Source organism: Myotis daubentonii, chromosome 15, assembly GCF_963259705.1.
Source record: "Myotis daubentonii chromosome 15, mMyoDau2.1, whole genome shotgun sequence".
In the NCBI taxonomy this organism is placed as follows: Eukaryota; Metazoa; Chordata; class Mammalia; order Chiroptera; family Vespertilionidae; genus Myotis; species Myotis daubentonii.
In genome coordinates, this window is record NC_081854.1 from 20,518,210 (window position 1) to 20,539,431 (window position 21,222).

Genomic DNA, 21,222 nt, shown 5'->3' on the forward strand with positions numbered 1-21,222 from the left:
CTACAGTATCCCAATATCCCTTATGAACATAAATGCAAACATCTACACTAATAATCTTCTATACTAATAAAAGGGTAACATGCTAATTAGACTAGATGTCTTCTGGACATCCTTCCTGACAAAACCTGGGCATGGCCGACCTGCAAACTGCCCACGGCCCCTCACCCAGGACAGCCCCTTCCCCAGCAAAGAACCCCCCCCCACCCCAATGGGGAGCATGGGTGGCCTGCAAACCACTCCAGGCCCCTTGCTCAGGCCGGCCCTGACCCTGAGCAGGGACCCCCCACCCTGATCAGGGGCATGGCCAGCCTACAAACCCCCGACGGCTCCTCACCAAGGCCAGATCCGCCCCCCAGTGGCGACCCCCCACCCCATCGGGGGCGTGGCCAGCCTGCAAACCCCCAGCAGCCCTTCATCTAGGCAGGCCCCGTCCCAGCAGGGACCCCGACCCTGATTGGGGGCCCCCTTCAGGGCAGGCCCCCACCTATGCACCAGGCCTATCCTATATAGTAAAAGGGTAATATGCAAATTTACTCTAACAGCAGAATGACCAGAATGACCACTGGACCAGTCACTATGAGGCACACTGACCCCCTCTTGGTCCCTTTCCCAGGCCAGCAGGCTCCGATCGCCTAATGGCCACCCGCTGCAGGGGTGGGGCCGGCGAGCGGGCAGAAACAGCTGACCTCTCAGTTCCTTCCCCCGGCCATCAGGCACCGGCCATCAGGCACCGATCACCCGATGGCAAATGCAAACCAAGGGTGCATGGCAGTGGGGGGGCAGGGCCAGCTGCGGGCAGCTGGGGAAGATAGCCCTGATCGCCAGGTCAGGCCTAGGGACTGTACACGTGCACAAATTTTGTGCACTGGGCCTCTAGTCTTTAATAAAATAGAACACCAAATCCATCAATAAATAAAAAGGATCATCCACCATGACCACAACTTTTATGGAATGTAAATTATATCTCAATTTTTTAAAAATACGTTTTTATTGACTTTAGAGAGAGGAAACATCGATGAGGGATAGAAACATCAATCAGCTGCCTCCTGTATGCCCCCTTTGGGGATAGAACCCACAATTTGACAGGGAATTGAACTGGTGACCTCTTTGTTCATGCTCAACCACTGAGCCACACCAGCTAGGCTACATCTCAATTTTTAAAAAAACACACAATTAGCCCTGGCGATTTTGGGTCAGTGGTTAGAACGTTGGCCCAAGAACCAAGGGGTCAGAGGTTCAATTACTGTCAAGGGCATGAGTTGTAGGTTCCATCCCCAGCCCCGGCTGGGGGGTGTGCGGGAGGCAACCAATCGATATGTCTCTCTCAAAGTGATGTTTCTCTCTTTCTTTCTCTCCCTCCCTCTCCTTTCCATTTCCTCTAGAAATCAGTGGAAAGAATATCCTTGGGTGAGGATTCATAACAACAAAAAACATACAATTAATTTATTTCAGCATCAGTTGTGACAGTGAAAAATGGGAACAGCCTTCTATTTACTGGGCATGGAAAGATGATTATGGCACTGCCAAGACCGGTTTGGCTCAGTGGATAGAATGTTGGCCTGCGGACTAAAAGGTCCCAGGTTCAATTCCGGTCAAGGGCATGTACCTTGGTTGCGGGCACATCCCTAGTGGGAGGTGTGCAGGAGGCAGCTGGTCGATGTTTCTCTCTCATCGATGTTTCTGACTCTCTATCTCTCTCCCTTCCTCTCTGTAAAAAATCAATAAAAATATATTAAAAAAAAAAAAAGATGATTATGGGACTGACAAAAGGCTTGCTGCAGAATTATGTGTACAATAAAACACCATTTTGTGTTTTTTAAAAAAGCAAGACGTATTTTTCAACATGCAGAGAAAATGGTCTGGAAAGACATACAAACCAAAAGTAATTAGTGAAAAATGGGACTCAGCTATGGAAAGATCTGAGCTTTAATAGTACCTGTGTACTATTTTGCTCATTAAAAACAAAAACAGTCCTAGTTGGTTTGGCTCAGTGGATAGAGCATCGGCCTACAGACTGAAGGGTCCCGGGTTCGATTCTGGTAAAGGGCACATGCCTGGGTTGCAGGCTCAATCCAGTAGGGGGGATACAGGAGGCAGCCAATCAATGATTCTCTCTCATCACTGATGTTTCTATTTCTTTCTCCCTCTCCCTTCCTCTCTCTGAAATCAATAAAAATAAAAACAAAAACAATAATCAGAGTCATAACTCAAACAGGGTCACTAGAATTTTGCCCAGAGCACAATGTCGAGGTTTGTGCACACTTAAAATCATAATTTACAAATCCTGCAACTGTCCACTTAGCCTCACTAATGCACACCCACAGCTTCGGCAGGTAAAGCAATGCACTCATCCAAAACAAAGCATATTAAATAAGAAAGTTACTACACCATATGCAGTTAACAGTAACCCCAAGTTTCACAAATTTTGAGGACACTCTTCATAAGGTTTATCCTGGTTCCAAAACTGAGAATTATACCTGTGACAACAACTACATTTATTGAACACAAGCTGCTGGACAAGTCCGCTGAGAGTTGGACATGTCCCCAGCTATTTAATCCCAATGATGCTGAGGCACTAGCAGGGCCCAGAGAGGAAAGTGATTTGATCAAGGTCACAAAGATAGGAAGTAGCAAGGACAGGATTCAAACCCTGGCAGTCTGAAGAAAGATCTGTGCCCTTAATGCAGCATTTGCTGCCTTGCATGCAGATGGCATTACTTCATGTTTTGTGCGCTGAGTGAGCCCTGGAAGGGCAGGGATCAGCTCTGGCATGGTTACCACTGTATCCTCAGCATCTCCCAGTGGAAGGACCAGCCCAGAGGAAAAGCTCAGCAAATGTTTGATGACTGTGTGAAAGGAAGGAATTCTCAAGACAGGCCTGTTCCCTGACCCCCTTAGTCAAACTGTCCCACGGTAGGACTCTCAAATAAGAGATGACAGCTACCCAACAGGGTTGGTGAATAGGCAAAACTCACTCTCAGGTAGAAAAAGCTCAGGAAGCTAAATGGCTGACTTCCAAAGGGCTACAGGGGCTTGGGAACCCAGCCAGAAATGCAGAAAGAGAGAAGACAGGGCACATAGAAGAACGCTTCAATTCAGGGAGTGGTTTTTTTTCTAGCTGAAGCAACTCACTTAACAGGCAGTGGTACCCTTGAATCTATACTCTCCCTCCCTCTGGGCTTGCACCCCGCCCACCTGCCCCCCAAAACTGCCTGCCTACACGTACCGTGTCTGTGAACTGGTAAGCAATGAACTTGCGCATCAAGGAAATGGCTGTGGCGCGTTCCTCCCCAATCTGGAAGAGAGGCAGACTTATGAGACAAGATGAGTTGGAGGGCAGGACATGGGAAAGGGGACAGGAGGTAACAGTAAGAGTCATCAGGCAAGAAAAAGTAGGAGAGGAACATGAGAGATGGAGAAATACAGAGCGAGAGGGATGAACAGCCTAAAAGACAAAGGTGGGAGATAGTGAGGCGGAGGGGAGAGAGAAGAGAGGATGGAAAGGCAGACAGGCCAAGGAAATTCAGGACAGACATATGGACAGTTCTCCCAGACAAAGCCACCTCCCTCATTTCCCTGTCTCCCCTAAGCCATGACACCAGAGCACACACCTTACATTTGACAGTCCACAGATTTGGATCCCTAGGTAGGAGAGGGAAAGAAAGCCCTTAAGTGAAATTGTCTCCTCATCATGAAGCATACAAATAATCACACCCATCCTTCCTCTTGCTCCACACCCTCTCCTTTCTCCATTCTTCCATACATAAGAAGGAGAGAGAAAGGTGCCATCTCAGCCCTCCCTCCCTCCTCCTCTCATCCACCACTGCCTGTGTGGCTGTGTCCTGATTTATTTTAGGCAATGACCTGTATGGGCACATCACCCAAGTACAGTACAGGAGTTCCACCTCAGCCCTCCTGTCCCACCCTCTTACTTGACTCCTGGGAGCAGCTGCTGCTGAGTGATGTCATCAGAGAGCTCATCAGACCCTCCATATACTCTAGAGAGAGAAGGGCAGTTGGGAAGAAGAGGTGAAGCTCTGTCAGACCCCTGACCCTTCCCACAGGGGACCACCTCTCCTGTCCCCCAACCCCCCATCCCATGCTCTTACGTCTCTCCCACAGATGACTTGGCATATTTCTTCATGTAATACTCCCCTAATTCTTCTTCTCGCTGGTCCCTGGGGTGCGTAGGAAGAGGGGGGGATAAACATGAATGGAAGGTTGAGGCGAAAAGATGGGCTGACCCGTCCCTAAAACTCCCCGTGGGAGCCAATTTCACCACTTTCCCCCTCCCTGCTGACCTCCAGAGGTTCTGTAGGCGGCGAGCCCCAGAACGATCTTCGTCCAGGACAACATTATCGATATTGGAGGCTGCAGAAAAATGGGCAGGTGGGTAAGAGAAGGTGAAGAGCAGGGCCTAGAGAAAGTAGTGGGGCTAAGAGGGCCAGAGGTGGGCCTTGGGGAGAACATACCTCACTGAGGAAACCCCCAACTCTCACCCCCCAAATCCTGCTCAGGTTTCTGCTTCTCATGAAAAGACTGTCCAGCTGTTCTCCATCTCACAGCCACTGACTAAACACACCCTGAATTCCATCCCTCACCACCCAACCCTGCATCCCTGCCTCCTACAATACTCATACACAAATGTACACCCACTTTCCCCGGCCAACCACAGCTAGAGGCCGGACTCAGAACCCCCTTACTCTGGACCCTAACATGAGAGAAAGACCCCAGGGACGAACAGGGATGAGGGATGAGGGAGGGTGTCAAGGGCAGGAAAGAGATGTCAGGATATGGGAGGAGGATTGAGGAATCACACTTTTCAGATTCTTACCTTCAATCTCTTCTACTTGGAGGAAGAGGAGGTGGTGGTGGTGGTGGTGGTGGTGGTAGTGGTGGTGGGCGAGGGCAGACAAAGTATGAGCCAAATTATAGCAGCAAAATCAACCAATGGGTTGGGGGAAGGGGAAGGGAGGGGCACAGAAGGTTGAAAATCAAAAGTAAAGGCCAGGCACCAGGTGGTTGGGGAAGAAGCCGAAATGTATGAGGCGCACAAAACGGAAAATAACAGGGAAGGGGGGCACTGGCCCAGGAAGTGGGGGGTATCTTGGGACAGGGAACACCCACCCTATAACCCCCAGAAAGGATTTACTGGGGCCCTGGGATCCCAGAGTCCTCTCCCCACAACCCTACCACTCTATAGCCCCCGCCCCCCAACTCATGGGCCTCAAAGGAAAAGGGTACGGAGCTAGCTGATCTCTCTGGCAAGGACAGAAAGAAGCGAGGTGAGGAGGGTGGGGGTTGGGATGTTGCAGGGCATGGGGGTGCAGGACGGGCTCTCAAGACCCCCTGGGTCACATCCCCTAGTGGTCTTCTAGAGGGGGGCCCACACACACCTTTCTCTAGGATGTCCTCTGCTCCATCTTCCCATTGGTCCTCATCCTCATACTCATCGTCCACATCTGAAACAAGGCCAAGTGGTCAGGGGCCAGCAGGGGGAACCTCATGACAACAGCTTCCAGGAAAACTCCTTTGGGAGATGGGCACAACAAACCCCCATCTTCCAGGTCAGGATACTGAGGCTCAGAGAGGTGAGATACTCCCTGAAGCCATAGGGCTGCTCCAAGCAGCAGGGTCAGGTCTCCTTATACAAATCGCCCTGGCTCTAAACCACCCCTCCCCTCAATCCCTCCTAGAGATCTATCTTAAAAAGAAAGATCTAAGTAAGCAAGCAGAAAAGTTTCCTCTCAACTATCAAGGGAAGACAGGTATGTCATTGTTTTTTAAAGACAGAATTCATGGTTGATTTTATTATTATGCTCTTACATTATAATGGCTACCACTTATTGAGATTGTACTATGTGCCCTGCCCTGCTCTGCATACCTGCTACAGATTCCTCACTGAATCTTCCTGGAAACCCTAAGAGAGTTATCATTGCTCCAATTTTATACGGGCTCTGAGACCCAGAGAGGTTATCTAACTTGCCCAAAGACTCAACTGGTACCTGAGAGGCAGCCTAGCTTCAGGGTCTATCTATGCATTTAATCACTTCAATACATTACAAATACTCTTCTGTATGCATCAAATTATTACACTAAAAACTTCAACAACGGCGATACTAGCACATGATGAAAAAACACAAAGTGTACAGATGACGTAAGTGTAAAGCACGTCTCCCTCCCATTTGTAACCCCCACCATCTCAGTCTTCTTTTTCAGAGGTAATTCTGTAATACTTCTTGTCCAGAAATAATTTGTGCATATATAAGAAACCCCCATCACTATTCTTTCTCTCTCTCTCTCTCTCTCTCTCTCTCTCTCTCTCTCTCTCACACACACACACACACACACACACACACACACACACAATTTTTTAAAACACTGTTCTGTACCTTCCTTTTTCTGAGCAGTAACACTACCTTGGACCTCTTGCATAGCAGCACATGCCTCATATGCTGTCTGATTTCTGCTCCATAATTTGTTTTTCCAGGCCCTTATCATCAATGAACATTTACATCACCAAACATTTGTAATTGCAAATAGGATTGCAGCAAGTGTCTTTGTCTTCATGTCTTTATGTATCTCTGTGAGTTTAACTGTAGGTGAATTCCTAAAAAGGAACTGCTGGATCAAAGGGACCCTGCATGTTAAACATTAATGAGTACAGCCACGCATATAGCCTTTTAATAGGCAGTGACCGCCCTAGCCAGTTTGGTTCAGTGGATAGAGCGTCAGCTTGTGGACTGAAGTGTCCCAGGTTTGATTCCGGGTTGCGGGCTTGATCTCCAGTTAGGGGGCACTCAGGAGGCAGCCGATCAATGATTCTCTGTCATCACTAATGTTTCGATCTTTCTCTCCCTCTCCCTTCCTCTCTGAAATCAATACAAATATATATTTAAAAAAGTCAGTAACCCAAACACTCCCATCACCTACGCATAAGTATCCCTACTGGCCCACATCTTGGTCATATGGCATATTATCCATTCTTTTCTCTTGATTTGGGCCCATCTGCTATCTAAGACCGTTTCTCTAAGCAAGGACTCCCTGCCCCTCAACCTTTGAGAAAGGACCGAAGCTCTCCGAGAACAGGAACACCCAGAGCCTCTTCTGCCCCTCTGCTCTGTTTTCCCCTGGGGTAAGAGAGTCCCCAGAAAATGGAGGGTGGTGTTCCAAGTCACTCCCCTTTACATGGGTGTGGGGAAATCAAGTATTCTCATGTATGGCTGGTGGAAGCATCAGCTAGTGACTTTTTCAGAGGCTGATATTTGGCCACAGATATCAAAAGCTTTAAAAACATATGCCTTCTCTTTGCCCAGCAATTTGACTTGTAGGGATTTACCATGTAAAAATCTGTGAGGTATGTGTTAGATGAAAAAATCATTTTCACTAACTGAAACTTAGCATTTCCCATCAATTATAATAATGACAACAAACCACAGTAGTATTGGCAGTGAAATCTGGTATTACAGCTACAGATATATCAAAATCATTCACTCATTGTTACTTCAAAATTAGATTCTTACCAGACCCTCCCTCCACTAAACATAGTTAATTAAATGTGTTAATGATGTTCTTTTAATAGTTCGACACTGTGTTTTAATATAGTTGTTCTCTTTGGAAACCTATGTACTTTGCTTTACACATTTTAAAACATAACTCTAAAAACAGATCCATAGACTTTATCAGACTGCAAGAGGCCACAATAAAATTTAAGACCCCTGATCTAGATAATAACTTGCATATGTGTGTCAAAATACATGAAGATGCTCACAACAGTGCTACTTAAAATTCTGACAAATGGCCCTGACCAGTTTGGCTCAGTGGATAGAATGTCGGCCTGCAGACTGGGGGGTCCCGGGTTCAATTCCAGTCAGGGGCATGTGCCTTGGTTGCGGGCACATCCCCAGTGGGGGGTGTGCAGGAGGCAGCTGATTGGTGTTTCTCTCTCAATGCTTCTAACTCTCTATCCCTCTCCCTTCCTCTCTGTAAAAAATCAATAAAATATATATTCAAAACTAAAAATACTGACAAATGTAAACTTCAATGTCTAACAAGAGACTGGTTAATAAATAAAACACATTATGAAACACTATGCAGCCAGTGGAAAAAGTAGCTATTTCAGTGATAATGATAGTAGCTAACATATACTGAACACTTAGGTGTTACAGGTTGTTCAGAAAACTTTAACACCAATTAACTTTTTTTTAAAAAAATATATTCTATTGATCTTCCACAGAGAGGAAGGGAGAGAGACAGAGAGCCAGAAACATCGATGAGAGAGAAACATCGATCGGCCGCATCCCGCACACCCCCCACTGGGGATGTGCCTGCAACCAAGGCACATGCCCCTGACCGGAACCGAACCTGGGACCCTCCAGTCCGCAAGCCAACGCTCCATCCACTGAGCCAAACCAGTCAGGGCCAAATTAACTTTTCAACCTAAATTATTTATGTTATATCCACCGCCACAAGCATTGAGAAAAGCAGTTTATAGAACAGCATATATAATGTGGGCCTAAATAAATGTAAATAAAAAACCACCCTGTTGTCTAAAGGCCCACTCTAGGCTGGGCATTACACTTTGTGTTGCCATCAACCTTAAATGCTTTATATGCATGGTCTCCCAAATCCTCAAATTATTCCTGCTGAGCCCTAGCTGGTTTGGCTCAGTGGACAGAGTCAGCCTGCAGACTGAAGGGTTCCAGGTTCAACTCCGACCATGAGCACATGCCTGGGTTGCAGGCTCGATCCCGCTTCCCCCCCCCCCCCAGTAGGGGGCGTGCGGGAGGCAGCCAATCAATGATTCTCTCTCACTGATATTTCTCTCTCTATCCCACTCCCTTCCTCTCTGAGATCAATAAAAAAAATTTTTTTTTTTAATTATCCCTGCTGAAGTAGGAAGAACTGTGTGTCCCCTTTGTACAGAGGGGACAAGAGGCTCAGAGAGACATATAGCAACTTGCCCAGAGTCACATGGAGAAAAAAGCAAAGCCAGGCCAAGAGGGACAAAGATCTGTTGGCCTCTACTACACTGTCCTGTTGTCTATCTCTAGATCATCTGAGCTTTCTATGACAAGCACAGAGTATTTTCAGTTTTTTAAAGGGTAATAATGGTATTGTGATTGTGTGCGTGTTTTGTTTTATATATATTTTATTGATTTTTTTTACAGAGAGGAAGGGAGAGAGATAGAGAGTTAGAAACATCGATGAAAGAGAAACATCGATCAGCTGCCTCCTGCACATCTCCCACCGGGGATGTGCCGCAACCCAGGTACATGCCCTTGACCGGAATCGAACCTGGGACCCTTCAGTCCAGAGGCTGACGCTCTATCCACTGAGCCAAGCCGGTTTCGGCTGTGACTGTGTGTTTTAAAAGGACCTACCTAGCCCTGTGTAGGTAGCTCAATTGGCTACAGTGTTATCATCATGACAAGGTTGCAGGTTCAATTCTCAGGGCACATACAAGAAACAATCAATGAATGCATAAATAAGTGGAACAACAAATCAGTATCTCTCTCTCTAAAAAATTTTTTTTTAATTATTTTAAATCAATTCATTTTAAAAATAAATTAAGTCTTGCCCTGACCGGTTTGGCTCAGTGGATAGAGCGTCGGCCTCCGGACTGAAAGGTCCCGGGTTTGATTCCGGTCAAGGGCATGTACCTTGGTTGCGGGCACATCCCCAGTAGGGGATGTGCAGGAGGCAGCTGATCAATGTTTCTCTCTCATCAATGTTTCTAACTCTCTTTCCCTCTCCCTTCCTCTCTGTAAAAAATCAATAAAAATATATTTTAAAAAAAAAGAAAAAAAGAAATTAAGCCTGGCTGGTGTGGGTCACTGGTTGAGCACCAACCCATGCACCAAGAGGTCCCCAGTTTGATTCCCAGTTAGGACACATGTCCAGGTTGCAGGCTCAATCCCCGGGGGGGGGCAGCAGATAGATGCTGATGTTTCTCTTTCTAAAATCAATAAAAACATATTTCTTTTAAAAAAGAAATTTTAATAAAATAAAAGGACCTATCTTTTAGGAATACACACACACACACACACACACAGAAATATTTGGGGGTAAAATTATGTAAATTATGTATTTGGGATTTGCTTCAACATCATCCAACAGTGAGTGGAGTGAGAAGGAATAAGCAAAATAAGCTGGTACTGTTAACTGTTTTTTTGTTTTTATTGTTGTTAATCCTTACCTGAGGACGTTTTTCCATTGATTTTTAGAGTGAGTGGAAGAAAAGGGGAAAGACAGAGAGAGAGAGAAACACTGATGTGAGAGACACACATCAATTGACTGCCTTCCGCATGGCTCTCCGACTAGGGCTGGGGATTGAGCCTGCAACCAAGGTACGTGACCTTGACCAGAATCAAACCCCAGGACCCTACTTCGGGCCAACGCTCTATCCACTGTGCCAAACTGGCCAGGGCATATTTGGTTTTTAAAAAATACATATTTATCGATTTCAGAGAGAGGAAGGAAGAGGGGAAGAGACAGAAACATCAATGATGAGAGAGAATCAGCAATCGGCTGCCTCCTACACGCCCCCCACCAGTGATTGAGCCTGCAACCCAGGCATGTGCCCCAACCCAGAATCGAACCATAACCTCCTGGTTCATAGGCTGACCCTCAACCACTGAGATACATTGGCTGGGCTAAGCTGCTAATTGTTGACACAAGGTGATGGAACATGGGGGCTCCACATACCATCCTACCATTGTGTTTGACATTTACCAAATGTTGTTTTAAGTACATTCAAGAAATAGAACTGGCCTGACCGGTTTTGCTCAGTGGATAGAGCGTCAGCCTTCGGACTGAAAGGTCCCGGGTTCGATTCCGGTCAAGGGCATGTACCTTGGTTGCAGGCACATCCCCAGTGGGAGGTGTGCAGGAGGCAGCTGATCGATGTTTCTCTCTCATTGATGTTTCTAGCTCTCTATCTCTCTCCCTTCCTCTCTGTAAAAAATCAATAAAATATCTTTTTTAAAAAATTAAAAAAAAAAAAAGAAATAGAACTGAAGTGGAAATCCAGCCTCTGCTCAGCATTCGCCAGCCCTGGGACATACCAGCCTCATCCAGAATGAAGCCACCATGACGGGGTTTCTTGGGAGGCCGGTCATCATCTTCTTCCTCTTCTTCCTCATCATATTCTTCCTCCTCTTCCTCCTCTTCTTCTTCCTCGGGCTCTTCCTCCTTCTCACTGCCTGCTGCACTCCGCCGCTCCTCCTCTACCTGCAGAGTCAGAAGGGATGGGACACCAGAGTTCTTTAACCCCCAAACAGACACCAGTCTCCCTCCCCACAAATGTGCCTGCAGCCCACTCTGCTCTGTGTGCACACCCTTCCACTCTGGCCAGGTCTCTCTGGTAGCCATCCTCTCAGTGACAGCACCACCATCTAGCTGACCAATATCTGGGAGCTGATCTGGACTCCTCCCTCCACTAGACCTCCTTGCTAGCCCCCACCAGGCCTTTAAATTTGTTAGCCCCATGAGGTTTGGTTCTTGGCTCTCTGTACTCTACAACTCCCTGTGCCATCTCACCCACTCTCTTGGCTGTGAAAGACATGTCTGTGCCAATAACTCCCGTATTTCTGTTTCCAGACCACAGTGCTCAAATTAACCACCTCTTGCTGCTAATTCTGCAGACACTTTTTGGTTGGTCCTTACCTACAAGACATTTCAATATGCTCCCCTCCCTACCAATATGCTCTTCCCTTGGCATCTGTCACACTATGCTCTCCTGGCTTTTCTCCAACCTCTTTGACTGCCCCTCTGCAGGTCCCTTACTCTGTTCACCCCTCAAGGGACCACTTTGTTTCTCACGCCATACACTCCCTCCCTGGCCATTTTACCTTCCACAACTTCAGTTCCTCTCTCTGCAAATGACGCCCGATCTGTCTCCAGTCCCCCTTTTTTCCAGAACTAAAAACCACCATATGCCAGCAGCTTCCTGGATGCTTCCCCAGGATGTCCTCTGAGCCCTTCACATTAAATCCCAAACTGGCCTTCATGTCTTCCCCAAGACTGGTGCTGGTCTTCTAGTTCCCATTAGGCATCAAAGTCATGACCCTTCTGCTTTTTGAACTTCATCTTCCCATGCATCCCTTCTTTCTCATCCCCACAGCCCCCATTCTAGTCCAGAACATTGCCCTCTAAAACTTGGATCCCTGCCCAGCCTTCTTTCTGGTCTCTTGGCCTATAATCCCTCTTCCCATACCAGTCACAGAAGGCAGTGATCCATACAAAACAGTGTTCCCCCAACTGTAATATTTTCCTCATTAATGTTATAATTTCCTGCCATGTCCACATCAGTACAACCCATTTGTCTGATATTTTCTTTAAATTCACTTACATTTTTACTTACTTTACAAGAGAAATGTTTGTTTTAAAATAGTTCATAATAAAAAATTTTGAAGGTTATCTTGTCATAAATAGAAAATAACCATAAAGATATGAGCAAAACAATGTTAAGTTTCAGCATGATATTTTGCTTGCTGTAGACTCTAAGCCAAAGTCCTGTTCTCCCTGATAAATAGAGACTAAGAAATTTCAGAAAGGTTGCCAGAGGCACAGTAGCACCAAAGTGAAACTGTTTCTATGCCAATTTCCATGACCCAATCAAAAGATAGGACACAGCCGAAACCGGTTTGGCTCAATGGATGGAGCGTCGGCCTGCGGACTGAAGGGTCCCGGGTTCGATTCCGGTCAAGGGCATGTACCTGGGTTGCGGGCACATCCCCGGTGGGAGATGTGCAGGAGGCAGCTGGTCGATGTTTCTCTCTCATCGATGTTTCTAACTCTCTATTCTCTCTCCCTTCCTCTCTGTGAAAAATCAATAAAATATATTAAAAAAAAAAAAAAAGATAGGACACAAACTAAACTGAAGAAAAAAACAAAAAACTTTTTCACTTGATGATTCCATGTGGCTGAAGGTCTTGTCCTTATTCCACCTATAGCATTTCTTCTTCACTACCACCCCAAACCTAGAGTGCATCTATAGTCTTGGGAAACTATGATCTAAAACATGAATTTAATCATTTGGTCCCCTGCTTATAACATGGCCATAGCTCCCCTCAAACCTCAGGTAAAGAATAAGCCCCCTGCCCTGGCCAGATGGTTCAGTGGTTGGAGCATCAGCCCAACACCAAAAAGATTGCAGGTTCAATCTCCGGTCTGAGCATGTACAAGAGGTAATCAATCGATGTTTCTCTCTCACACTGATTGGTGAGGATTAAAAATAATAATAATTTTAGCCTACCTGGTGTAGTTCAGTTGTTGAGCGTTGACCTATGGATCAGGAGATCATGATTCTTATTCCTGGTCAGGGCACAGGCCAGGGTTGTGGGCTCAATCCCCAGTAGGGGGCATGTAGGAGGCAGCCAATTGATTCTCTCTCATTATTGATATTTCTATTTCTCTCCCTCTCCCTTCCTCTCTGAATCAATAAAAATATATTTTTTAAAAAACACCACCATTCTCCTCTGCCTCTCATTCTTACTTCAATCAAAATGCCCACCCCCGCCCTAGCTGGTTTGGCTCAGTGGATAGGGCGTCGGCCTGCAGACTGAAGGGTCCCAGGTTCAATTCCAGTCAAGGGCACATGCCCGGGTTGCAGGCTCGATCCCAGGTGGAGGGCATGAAGGAGGCAGCCTATCAATGATTCGCTCTCATCATTGATGTTTCTCTCTCTCTCTCCCTCCCTCTCTGAAATCAATAAAAATATACTTAAAAATAGTAATACCCACTGCCTTCCAGGAAGTCATGCCTGCCCTCTCCCCCTCACACCCTAAGTAAAGCTAGGCACATCCTCTGGGCTTCCTCCATCAAGGCCCTGACTACTGAGAGCAGGGCCCAGGCTATCTCAGGCATCACGGAGTCCCCAACATCACCCAGCCCAGGCCTGGGACAGAAAACAACTTTAGAAATGTTTGCGCCTGGCAACTCATGGCAGTGGCAGCTGGTGGGGCGCAGTGGAGTGATGACTGAGCTATGTGCCTGGCAGACATGCCCCAAGCCGTGGCTTGGCCACTGTGTGCCTCGTGGGCTCTGCAACCCTGTTGCTGCTTTGGGTGCTGATCCTACCCCACTGGGACAATGGTGAAGTATTTCCTGAGCCAGAGCGTGCTCTGGAGTTCCTGGGACCAAGTGTTCGCTGCCTTCTGGCAGCAGTGCCCAAATCCCTCTAGCAAACATGTCCTGACTGAAGACACAGTGCACCGGGAGGTGATCCCTGACCAGAAGAAGCTCCTGTCCCAGAGATTCCTGACCAAGACCAACAGGATGCCCCACTGGGCCAAGTGAGTATTTCCTGCCAATGTTGCTCACTCAGTAGACATCCTGGAGGATTCTACTGTGACCAGACCATGACCACCGTCATCTAGAACGTCAACTACGCCTGGCTGATGGCTGCGGAGGAACAGTTTGTTTACTGTGTGAACTCTTGATAAACAGCGGCTGGACCGAAATCCGCCAGGAAGCTTGGGTCTCCACTAGCTCATTTGGCATCTCCAGAATCTGGTCTTGTCCCATTCAAAAGCAAAGTGACCCAGACAAGAAAGGGTTTTGCATACATCTTGGCCAAACTGCAAGGCGAGGCTCCTTCCAAAACCTTTGCTGAGACAGGCGAGGAGAAGGCAAAGGAGACAACACTGGCAGCTACAGAGAAGGCCGAGGACCCTGACAGTAAGGCGGCCACCACGGAGCAGCAGCCGTTTCTGTAACAGCCCAGGCCCTGCGCAGCAGCACACCCCCCGACCTGGCTGCACTCCCTCTGCCCCCCCTTGTATTTTATTATTAAAACTCAACCTCCAGCCTGACCTATTTTTGGGTAGTGGGTTGGAGGTGGTATCTGTTTGGCATCTACAGTGCCCCAGATACATTACCATGTGTGGTCCAGGCCTGCTTCTTCCCACATTGGATAGCTAAGGAAAGATTTGCCCACGGTCACAGACAGCGAGCAGGCAAAGTGGTCATAAGCCCTAGACTGTAAACTCCATGAGGGCAGGGACCTTTCTTTTGTTCTCTGCTGTGTCCCAAGTACCTGGAACAATATCTAACGCATAATGGGCACTCAATAAATATTTGTTGAATTCAATCACCCTCCCCCGAAAAAACAAGTATTTTCTTAGCACATAATCCTAACTAGCCCACAAAGCCCCACTTTTTTTGAAAGAGAGAGGAAGGAAGAGAGAAACATTGATCAGTTGCCTCCAGCACACGCCCAGACCGGGGATTGAGCCCACAACCTGGGTATGTGCCCTTACTGGAATGGAACCCGCCACTTCTGGTGTTCGGGACAATGCTCCAACCAACTGAGCCACACCAGCTAGGCAAAGCCCCACATTTTAACAACTCAAACTATAAGAATTACAGCATAATTTCTAGAAATCTTGTCTTCATCCCCTTGGCACAGTCCCAGCAAAGCCTTCTTTCCACTCCCTGAAGAGAGAGCCCCCACTACTTACTATCTTTTTTTTTTTTTTTAAATATATTTTATTGATTTTTTACAGAGAGGAAGGGAGAGAGACAGAGAGTCAGAAACATCGATGAGAGAGAAACATCGATCAGCCGCCTCCTGCACATCCCCCACTGGGGATGTGCCCACAACCCAGGTACATGCCCTTGACCGGAATCGAACCCGGGACCCCTCAGTCCGCAGGCCGACGCTCTATCCACTGAGCCAAACCGGTTTCGGCTACTTACTATCTTTGATACCTCAGGACTTGAACGTGCTTACACCATCTGTTCTAAGCATCCCCCTCAGCAACCATCCCTGTTTATGAAACTCTCTACCCCAAAACAGAGGGCTCCATGAGAAAGGCTATGATCCAGACATGATAGGAACTCAAGGAACACTTGTTGAATGACTGAGCAAGTTACTGAAGCTGAGCCTAGTGAACCAACTGATCCCTCCAATAAGTGGCCCATTATTTACCATCCCTACATGTCTATCCACAGGACCCCGTCCTTCAAGGACCATGCCAACATCTGGCTGTCTGAAAAGCCCATCCAGTCCTATCTCTTCCGCCTCACCTAGTGACAGCAGGCGAGCCTGCCTAGTGTGGTGTTCGGGAAGTGAGACCTGCACAGTACAAACCAAACTACCCCAGCCAGGAAAAGGAACCGAGGATCCCGGTCTCATTACCATCAGGCTTTAACCAGAAGCAAAGTATCCTGAAGCCCTGACCCAGCACTACAACTTGAAGCAAAGGCCCTTCCTGGCATTTCCCACTTGCCCCGACCCCACCATGATATCCCAATTCCTCCAACTCTTCAGTGGAAGCTGAGGGCTTTCCAAAGGGCACAGGGATTGACAATCAAATGTCTACTCTCCATCAACAGGTATAAGAAATCTTTCCTTTTCTTTAAATCTGCCACAAGACCCTGAACGGTTTGGCTCAGTGGATAGAGCGTCAGTCTGCAGACTGAAGGGTCCCGGGTTCAATTCCAGTCAAGGGCATGTACCTTGATTGCGGGCACATTCCCAGTTGGGGTGTGCAGGAGGCAGCTGATCAATGTCTTTCTCATCGATGTTTCTAACTCTCTATCCCTCTCCCTCCTTCTCTGTAAAAAAATCAATAAAATATATTTTTAAAAAAATAAAAATAAATCTGCCACAAGACAAGCATGAGGATAAATGGCAACTGATATATCCTGGAACTAGAGAAAATTCCCTGCTCTAAAGAGGGCTGTCACTTCTTGAGCAAAGAGCTACTGTGTAGAACAATCCTTAGTCTCAGGTTGCTGGCTCCTCCCAATTTCCCAGAAAGCTGGAAATCTTGATTTTTATTGAAATCGCCCAAGTGTTAGCAACTTACAAAATAAATTTACATTTCTGTAGGTCAAATGAAATCTCTATCATCATGTCATCTTCTTTATTAGTTTGTAACTGTTGTCTACTAAACTCCATGAAAGCAAAGATTTGCCTTGTTCCACTCTCTCTCCAACACCTAGGATGTATCTGGAATAGTGTAAATGCTCAAACATTTATTTGTTCAACAAACGAGTAAATCAGAAATAAACAAAAGAAATAAAGAGGCCCTAGCCGGCTTGGCTCAGTGCATAGAGCATCAGCCTGCGGACTGAAGGGTCCCAGGTTTAATACCAGTCAAGGGCACATGCCTGGGTTGTGGGCTCGATCCCCAGTAGGGGGCTGCAGGAGGCAGCCGATCAATGATTCTCTCTCATCATTGATGTTTCTCTCTCTCTCTCCTCTCCCTTCCTTTCTGAAATCAATAAAAAAAAAAATATTTTTTTAAAAAATAAGAGAGGATAACAGTGAATAAGAGAATATCTGAAATCAGTTATATCCCAGGAAATGTTTAACAGTTCCTGAAACGGGACAGTCAACAGACCCAAAAACCGGCTGATCCTTTCAAAACATTAGATCACATTCCTCCTTTGCTCAAAACTCTCATGGCTCCGTCTCACTCAGTTACGGCCAAGTTCCTCACCACAGCCTTCAAGATCCTATATACCATCTGATTCTTCTTATTTCTCTTATTGTTGAACTCACTCTGATCTGCCCAACTGGCCTTCTTGTTACTTCTTTTTTATATATATATATATATATATATATATATATATATATATATATATATATATATTATTGATTTTTTACAGAGAGGAAGGGAGAGAGACAGAGAGTTAGAAACATCGATGAGAGAGAAACATCGATCAGCTGCCTCCTGCACATCCCCCACTGGGGAAGTGCCCGCAACCCAGGTACATGCCCTTGACCGGAATCGAACCCGGGACCTTTCAGTCCGCAGGCCGATGCTCTATCCACTGAGCCAAACCGGTTTCGGCATTCTTGTTACTTCTTGAACACCACAGACACGCTCCCAACTTTGCACGTGCTGTTTCTCCTTACGGGAACACTTCCATATGACAGGACTTACACCTCCACTCCAAGTCTTTTGTCAAAAGTCACCCACTCATGCTCACCCTGACCACCCTATTCAAAGTGCAACCAGGATTCCTATTCCCCTCCTCTACTTCAGAATACCTTCTAGCTTACTAAATGATTTACTCATCAATTAAATTTATGTACATTCACAAGGCCAAAGTGTGTTTTTTTTCCCCACAAGGACAAAGATTTTTTTAAATGTTTGTTGACAGGGGCAAAGAATTGTGCTTAACACATACTACCAGCCATGGGCAAACTATGGCCCGTTTGAAATGAATAAAACTAAAAAAAAAAAAAAAAAAAAAAAGACCGTACCCTTTTATGTAATGATGTTTACTTTGAATTTATATTAGTTCACACAAACACTCCATCCATGCTTTTGTTCCGGCCCTCCGGTCCAGTTTAAGAACCCATTGTGGCCCTCGAGTCAAAAAGTTTGCCCACCCCTGCTTTATACTAAACACACTAAAAATGTGTTTCTGGCATGACTGGGCATGCCTAAAAATAAAACCTAATAACGAGTGCTTACTCTATGCCCAGTCCTTTTGCGCTGGGTGTTAGGTCCGAGAGAGCCCAGGATCAGATACATGCAGACATGTGATGAGACAATGGACTTCCCCTGGAATTTCTCACAGATCAACATGCCAGAGACAGATGCCGGCTTCTTCTCCCTGAATCCACATACCCCCACACAGATACGGACTTCTTCTGAATACCCCCGCCCATCCCCTGCGACAGAGAATTCCTCAGTTCATGTCCCCGCCCCTCACCCAACTGCAGTATGAAAAAAGCGCCCCCCTCCCTGTTGGCGTGAATCCACGTGCCCTGTCCTGGGGGTACGTGGGTCTCCCGGGGACACAGAATAAACCTTTTCCTTTCCTTTCTTTTCTGATTCACTGGACTCTATTTCTTGCGCCGCCTCCTGAGCCACCTAACCTAACACTGGGCTGCATATCTGGCGCTTTGGCCAGACGGGTCATGCTGTGCTGTCTGTTCCTAAAACACATAGATAGGAAGGTACTGACATCAGGCCAGGCCTTGGGATATGGTCTCATGGCCCCTTCGCAGCACGCAGGCCTTCTTTCTCAGAAGGCCCGGAAGTCTCATTCCAAATCTGGGAGACAAAGGACTGGGAAAAGTATAAATAAAGAGAGTTTCCTCCATATTGGGGGGCCCAGAATTTGAAAGACACATTTTTCTCTGGGCCTCCACAGAACTTAATAATAAAATGTAACTCTTGCAGTCAGCGCTGCAGTTCAGCCCCTGCTTCGGCAGGGTGCTGTGACTGGTCAGCTGGCCAGCTTAATAAAGGCGCTCACATTTAAATTCTGAGTCGGTGGTCTATCTCGCTGAGTGAACCCATAACATTTTCACCACATCACCCGTCACCTCGCTGTGCCTGGCGCACCCCTGGCTCAGTACCTGTCCCTTGCTTGCCTCCTTCTCTCCCCCGACAACCTGAAAGTCCCATAAACCAGGGCTCATTCTGATCCCCCCTGAGCTCCCACAGGGGCCTTTCTGCCCGGGTCCCGTCCCCGCCTCAATGCCTCCCCCAGCGTCCCAGCCACAGACCTCGGCCTCCTCGCCGTCACTGCTGCGCTCGCTGTCCTCCTCCTCAGAGAAATTGCTGTCCTCGCTGTCCGACATATTCTGTTCTTGCAGGGAAAAGACGGCGGGCTCAGCGTACCCCCCAATCCCCCCCACCCCCCAGCCTGTTTCCCCGGAGAGAAAATAAAAAGCCTCTTAGCGCACTTCCGGCAGCCTCATTCTGGCAACCGTGAACCCGAAAGGTCCCTCCTTGCACCACCCGCTACACCTCCAGAGCCCCGAAACCCGGTCTCCCTGGCTCCGTGGCTCCCGGCGACCCCCGGGCTGGCTCTGTCGCCACCCAACTACCCCGCACCCGTCCGGTCCCACCTCCGCCTTCGGAACCAGCTGCAGTTCACACGACGCCCGGATGGGACTGACGTAACCTCTCGCGAGAATCTGCTCGTTGGCTTCGCCTACGCGAAATTTCCGGGGCGCGTCCTAATGACGCACTTCCTGTCGCCATCTTGAGAGCGGCACAGCTGTCTTCATGTGGAAGCTGGAGCCGACATCTTGGGAGAGTCGAGTGGGAGGTAAGTTATTCCCTCTGGGCCCCGGCCTTTTCCAGCCCAGAACAAGTGCTGGAATGTAGCCCAGACCACTAACGCGGCGTGCCACGCGTAAGAAGGGAATCGCAGGGAATTAGCAAAACAAATTAGCAAATAAATTATACTTCATCTCATGGGTCCTTCTAAAACGTTCCTAGGAGGCGGGTAGCCCCATTTTGCAGACGGGGAAACTGAAGTCAGAAAAATTAATCGGAAAGTGGCAGACCCAGGATTCCTCCCCAAGTTTGGGTGACCTCAAAGCCCTTGTTTTTGTTTGCAGTGTCCCTAAGTTGATTAAGTGTGAATTTATGTGTTAGTCCAGTGATAATTCGTCAGGAGGTGTCAAAGAGAACCAGGCATGAGGGAGAGATATGAAAAATTAACCTGATGGCAAAAAAACTTTTGAAGCTTTCAGAACACATGCTAATTCATACGCATGGATTCAATTTACAGAAATTTACTGTACATCTAGTTAGTTACGGGGGAATGTAGTGCCGTTACAGGCTCACAAGGCAATTACCAGAGTCAAAACACATGGATGCATCTCTGCATGAGTACAAACTCCCCAATCCAACAATCCCCCCCAGAGAAATGGTGCCCTTTCTGTAAGCTTGCTTCCTTCACACAGCAGCTCTTTAAAATAAGATTTCATGCTTCCTTCCTTCCTTTCTTTCTCTTTCTCTCTCTCTCCACCCTCTCCTCCCCTTCTACTCTCTCTAAAAAAAATCAATAAAAACATATCCGTGCGTGAGGATTAAAATAAGCTTTCACACCCTTGCTGGTTTGGCTCAGTGCATAGAGCGTCGGCCTGTGGACTGAAGGGTCCTGGATTGATTCCCAGTCAGGGCACATGCCCGGGTTGTGGGCTCCATCCCCAGTCGGGGGCGAGCAGGAGGCAGCCGATCCATGATTCTTTCACATCATTAATGTTTCTCTCTCTCCCTCTCCCTCCCTCTCTGAAATCAATAAAAAGATAGTTAAAAAAATAATAAAAACGTGTAATATCTTAATAAAGGGAAAATAAATAAAATTTTAAAAAATAATAATAAAATAAGATTTCACGTATAAAATGCCTATTGAGCCAGCACCGGTTTGGCTCAGTGGATAGAGCGTCGCCCTGCGGACTGAGGGGTCCCAGGTTCGATTCCGGTCAAGGGCATGTACCTTGGTTGCGGGCAC

At 47.2% G+C, this 21,222-nt stretch overlaps 1 protein-coding gene and 1 pseudogene across 4 annotated transcripts in view; one reads left to right on the forward strand and one right to left on the reverse strand.

Annotated features, from left to right (window-relative positions):
• The window catches only part of SUPT5H (SPT5 homolog, DSIF elongation factor subunit), a 37,533-nt gene extending 17,614 nt beyond the window's left edge, over positions 1–19,919 (reverse strand). The window contains exons 1-10 of one of the 4 annotated variants that reach the window (XM_059666559.1): positions 19,805–19,919; positions 19,481–19,558; positions 11,067–11,232; positions 5,397–5,462; positions 4,835–4,846; positions 4,302–4,371; positions 4,110–4,178; positions 3,933–3,998; positions 3,612–3,642; positions 3,227–3,295 (exon numbers count right to left, since the gene is read on the reverse strand). In XM_059666559.1, coding sequence (XP_059522542.1) covers positions 3,227–3,295; positions 3,612–3,642; positions 3,933–3,998; positions 4,110–4,178; positions 4,302–4,371; positions 4,835–4,846; positions 5,397–5,462; positions 11,067–11,232; positions 19,481–19,555 — 624 coding nt within the window. In that variant the 5' untranslated portion in view covers positions 19,556–19,558; positions 19,805–19,919. Of the gene's footprint in view, positions 1–3,226; positions 3,296–3,611; positions 3,643–3,932; positions 3,999–4,109; positions 4,179–4,301; positions 4,372–4,834; positions 4,847–5,396; positions 5,463–11,066; positions 11,233–19,480; positions 19,564–19,804 lie in introns of all 4 variants that reach the window. The other 3 variants (XM_059666560.1, XM_059666561.1, XM_059666562.1) reach the window with 3 other exon arrangements.
• On the forward strand, positions 14,095–14,720 carry LOC132216899 (PRELI domain-containing protein 1, mitochondrial-like; annotated as a pseudogene).
• Positions 19,920–21,222: the final 1,303 nt, after the last annotated feature.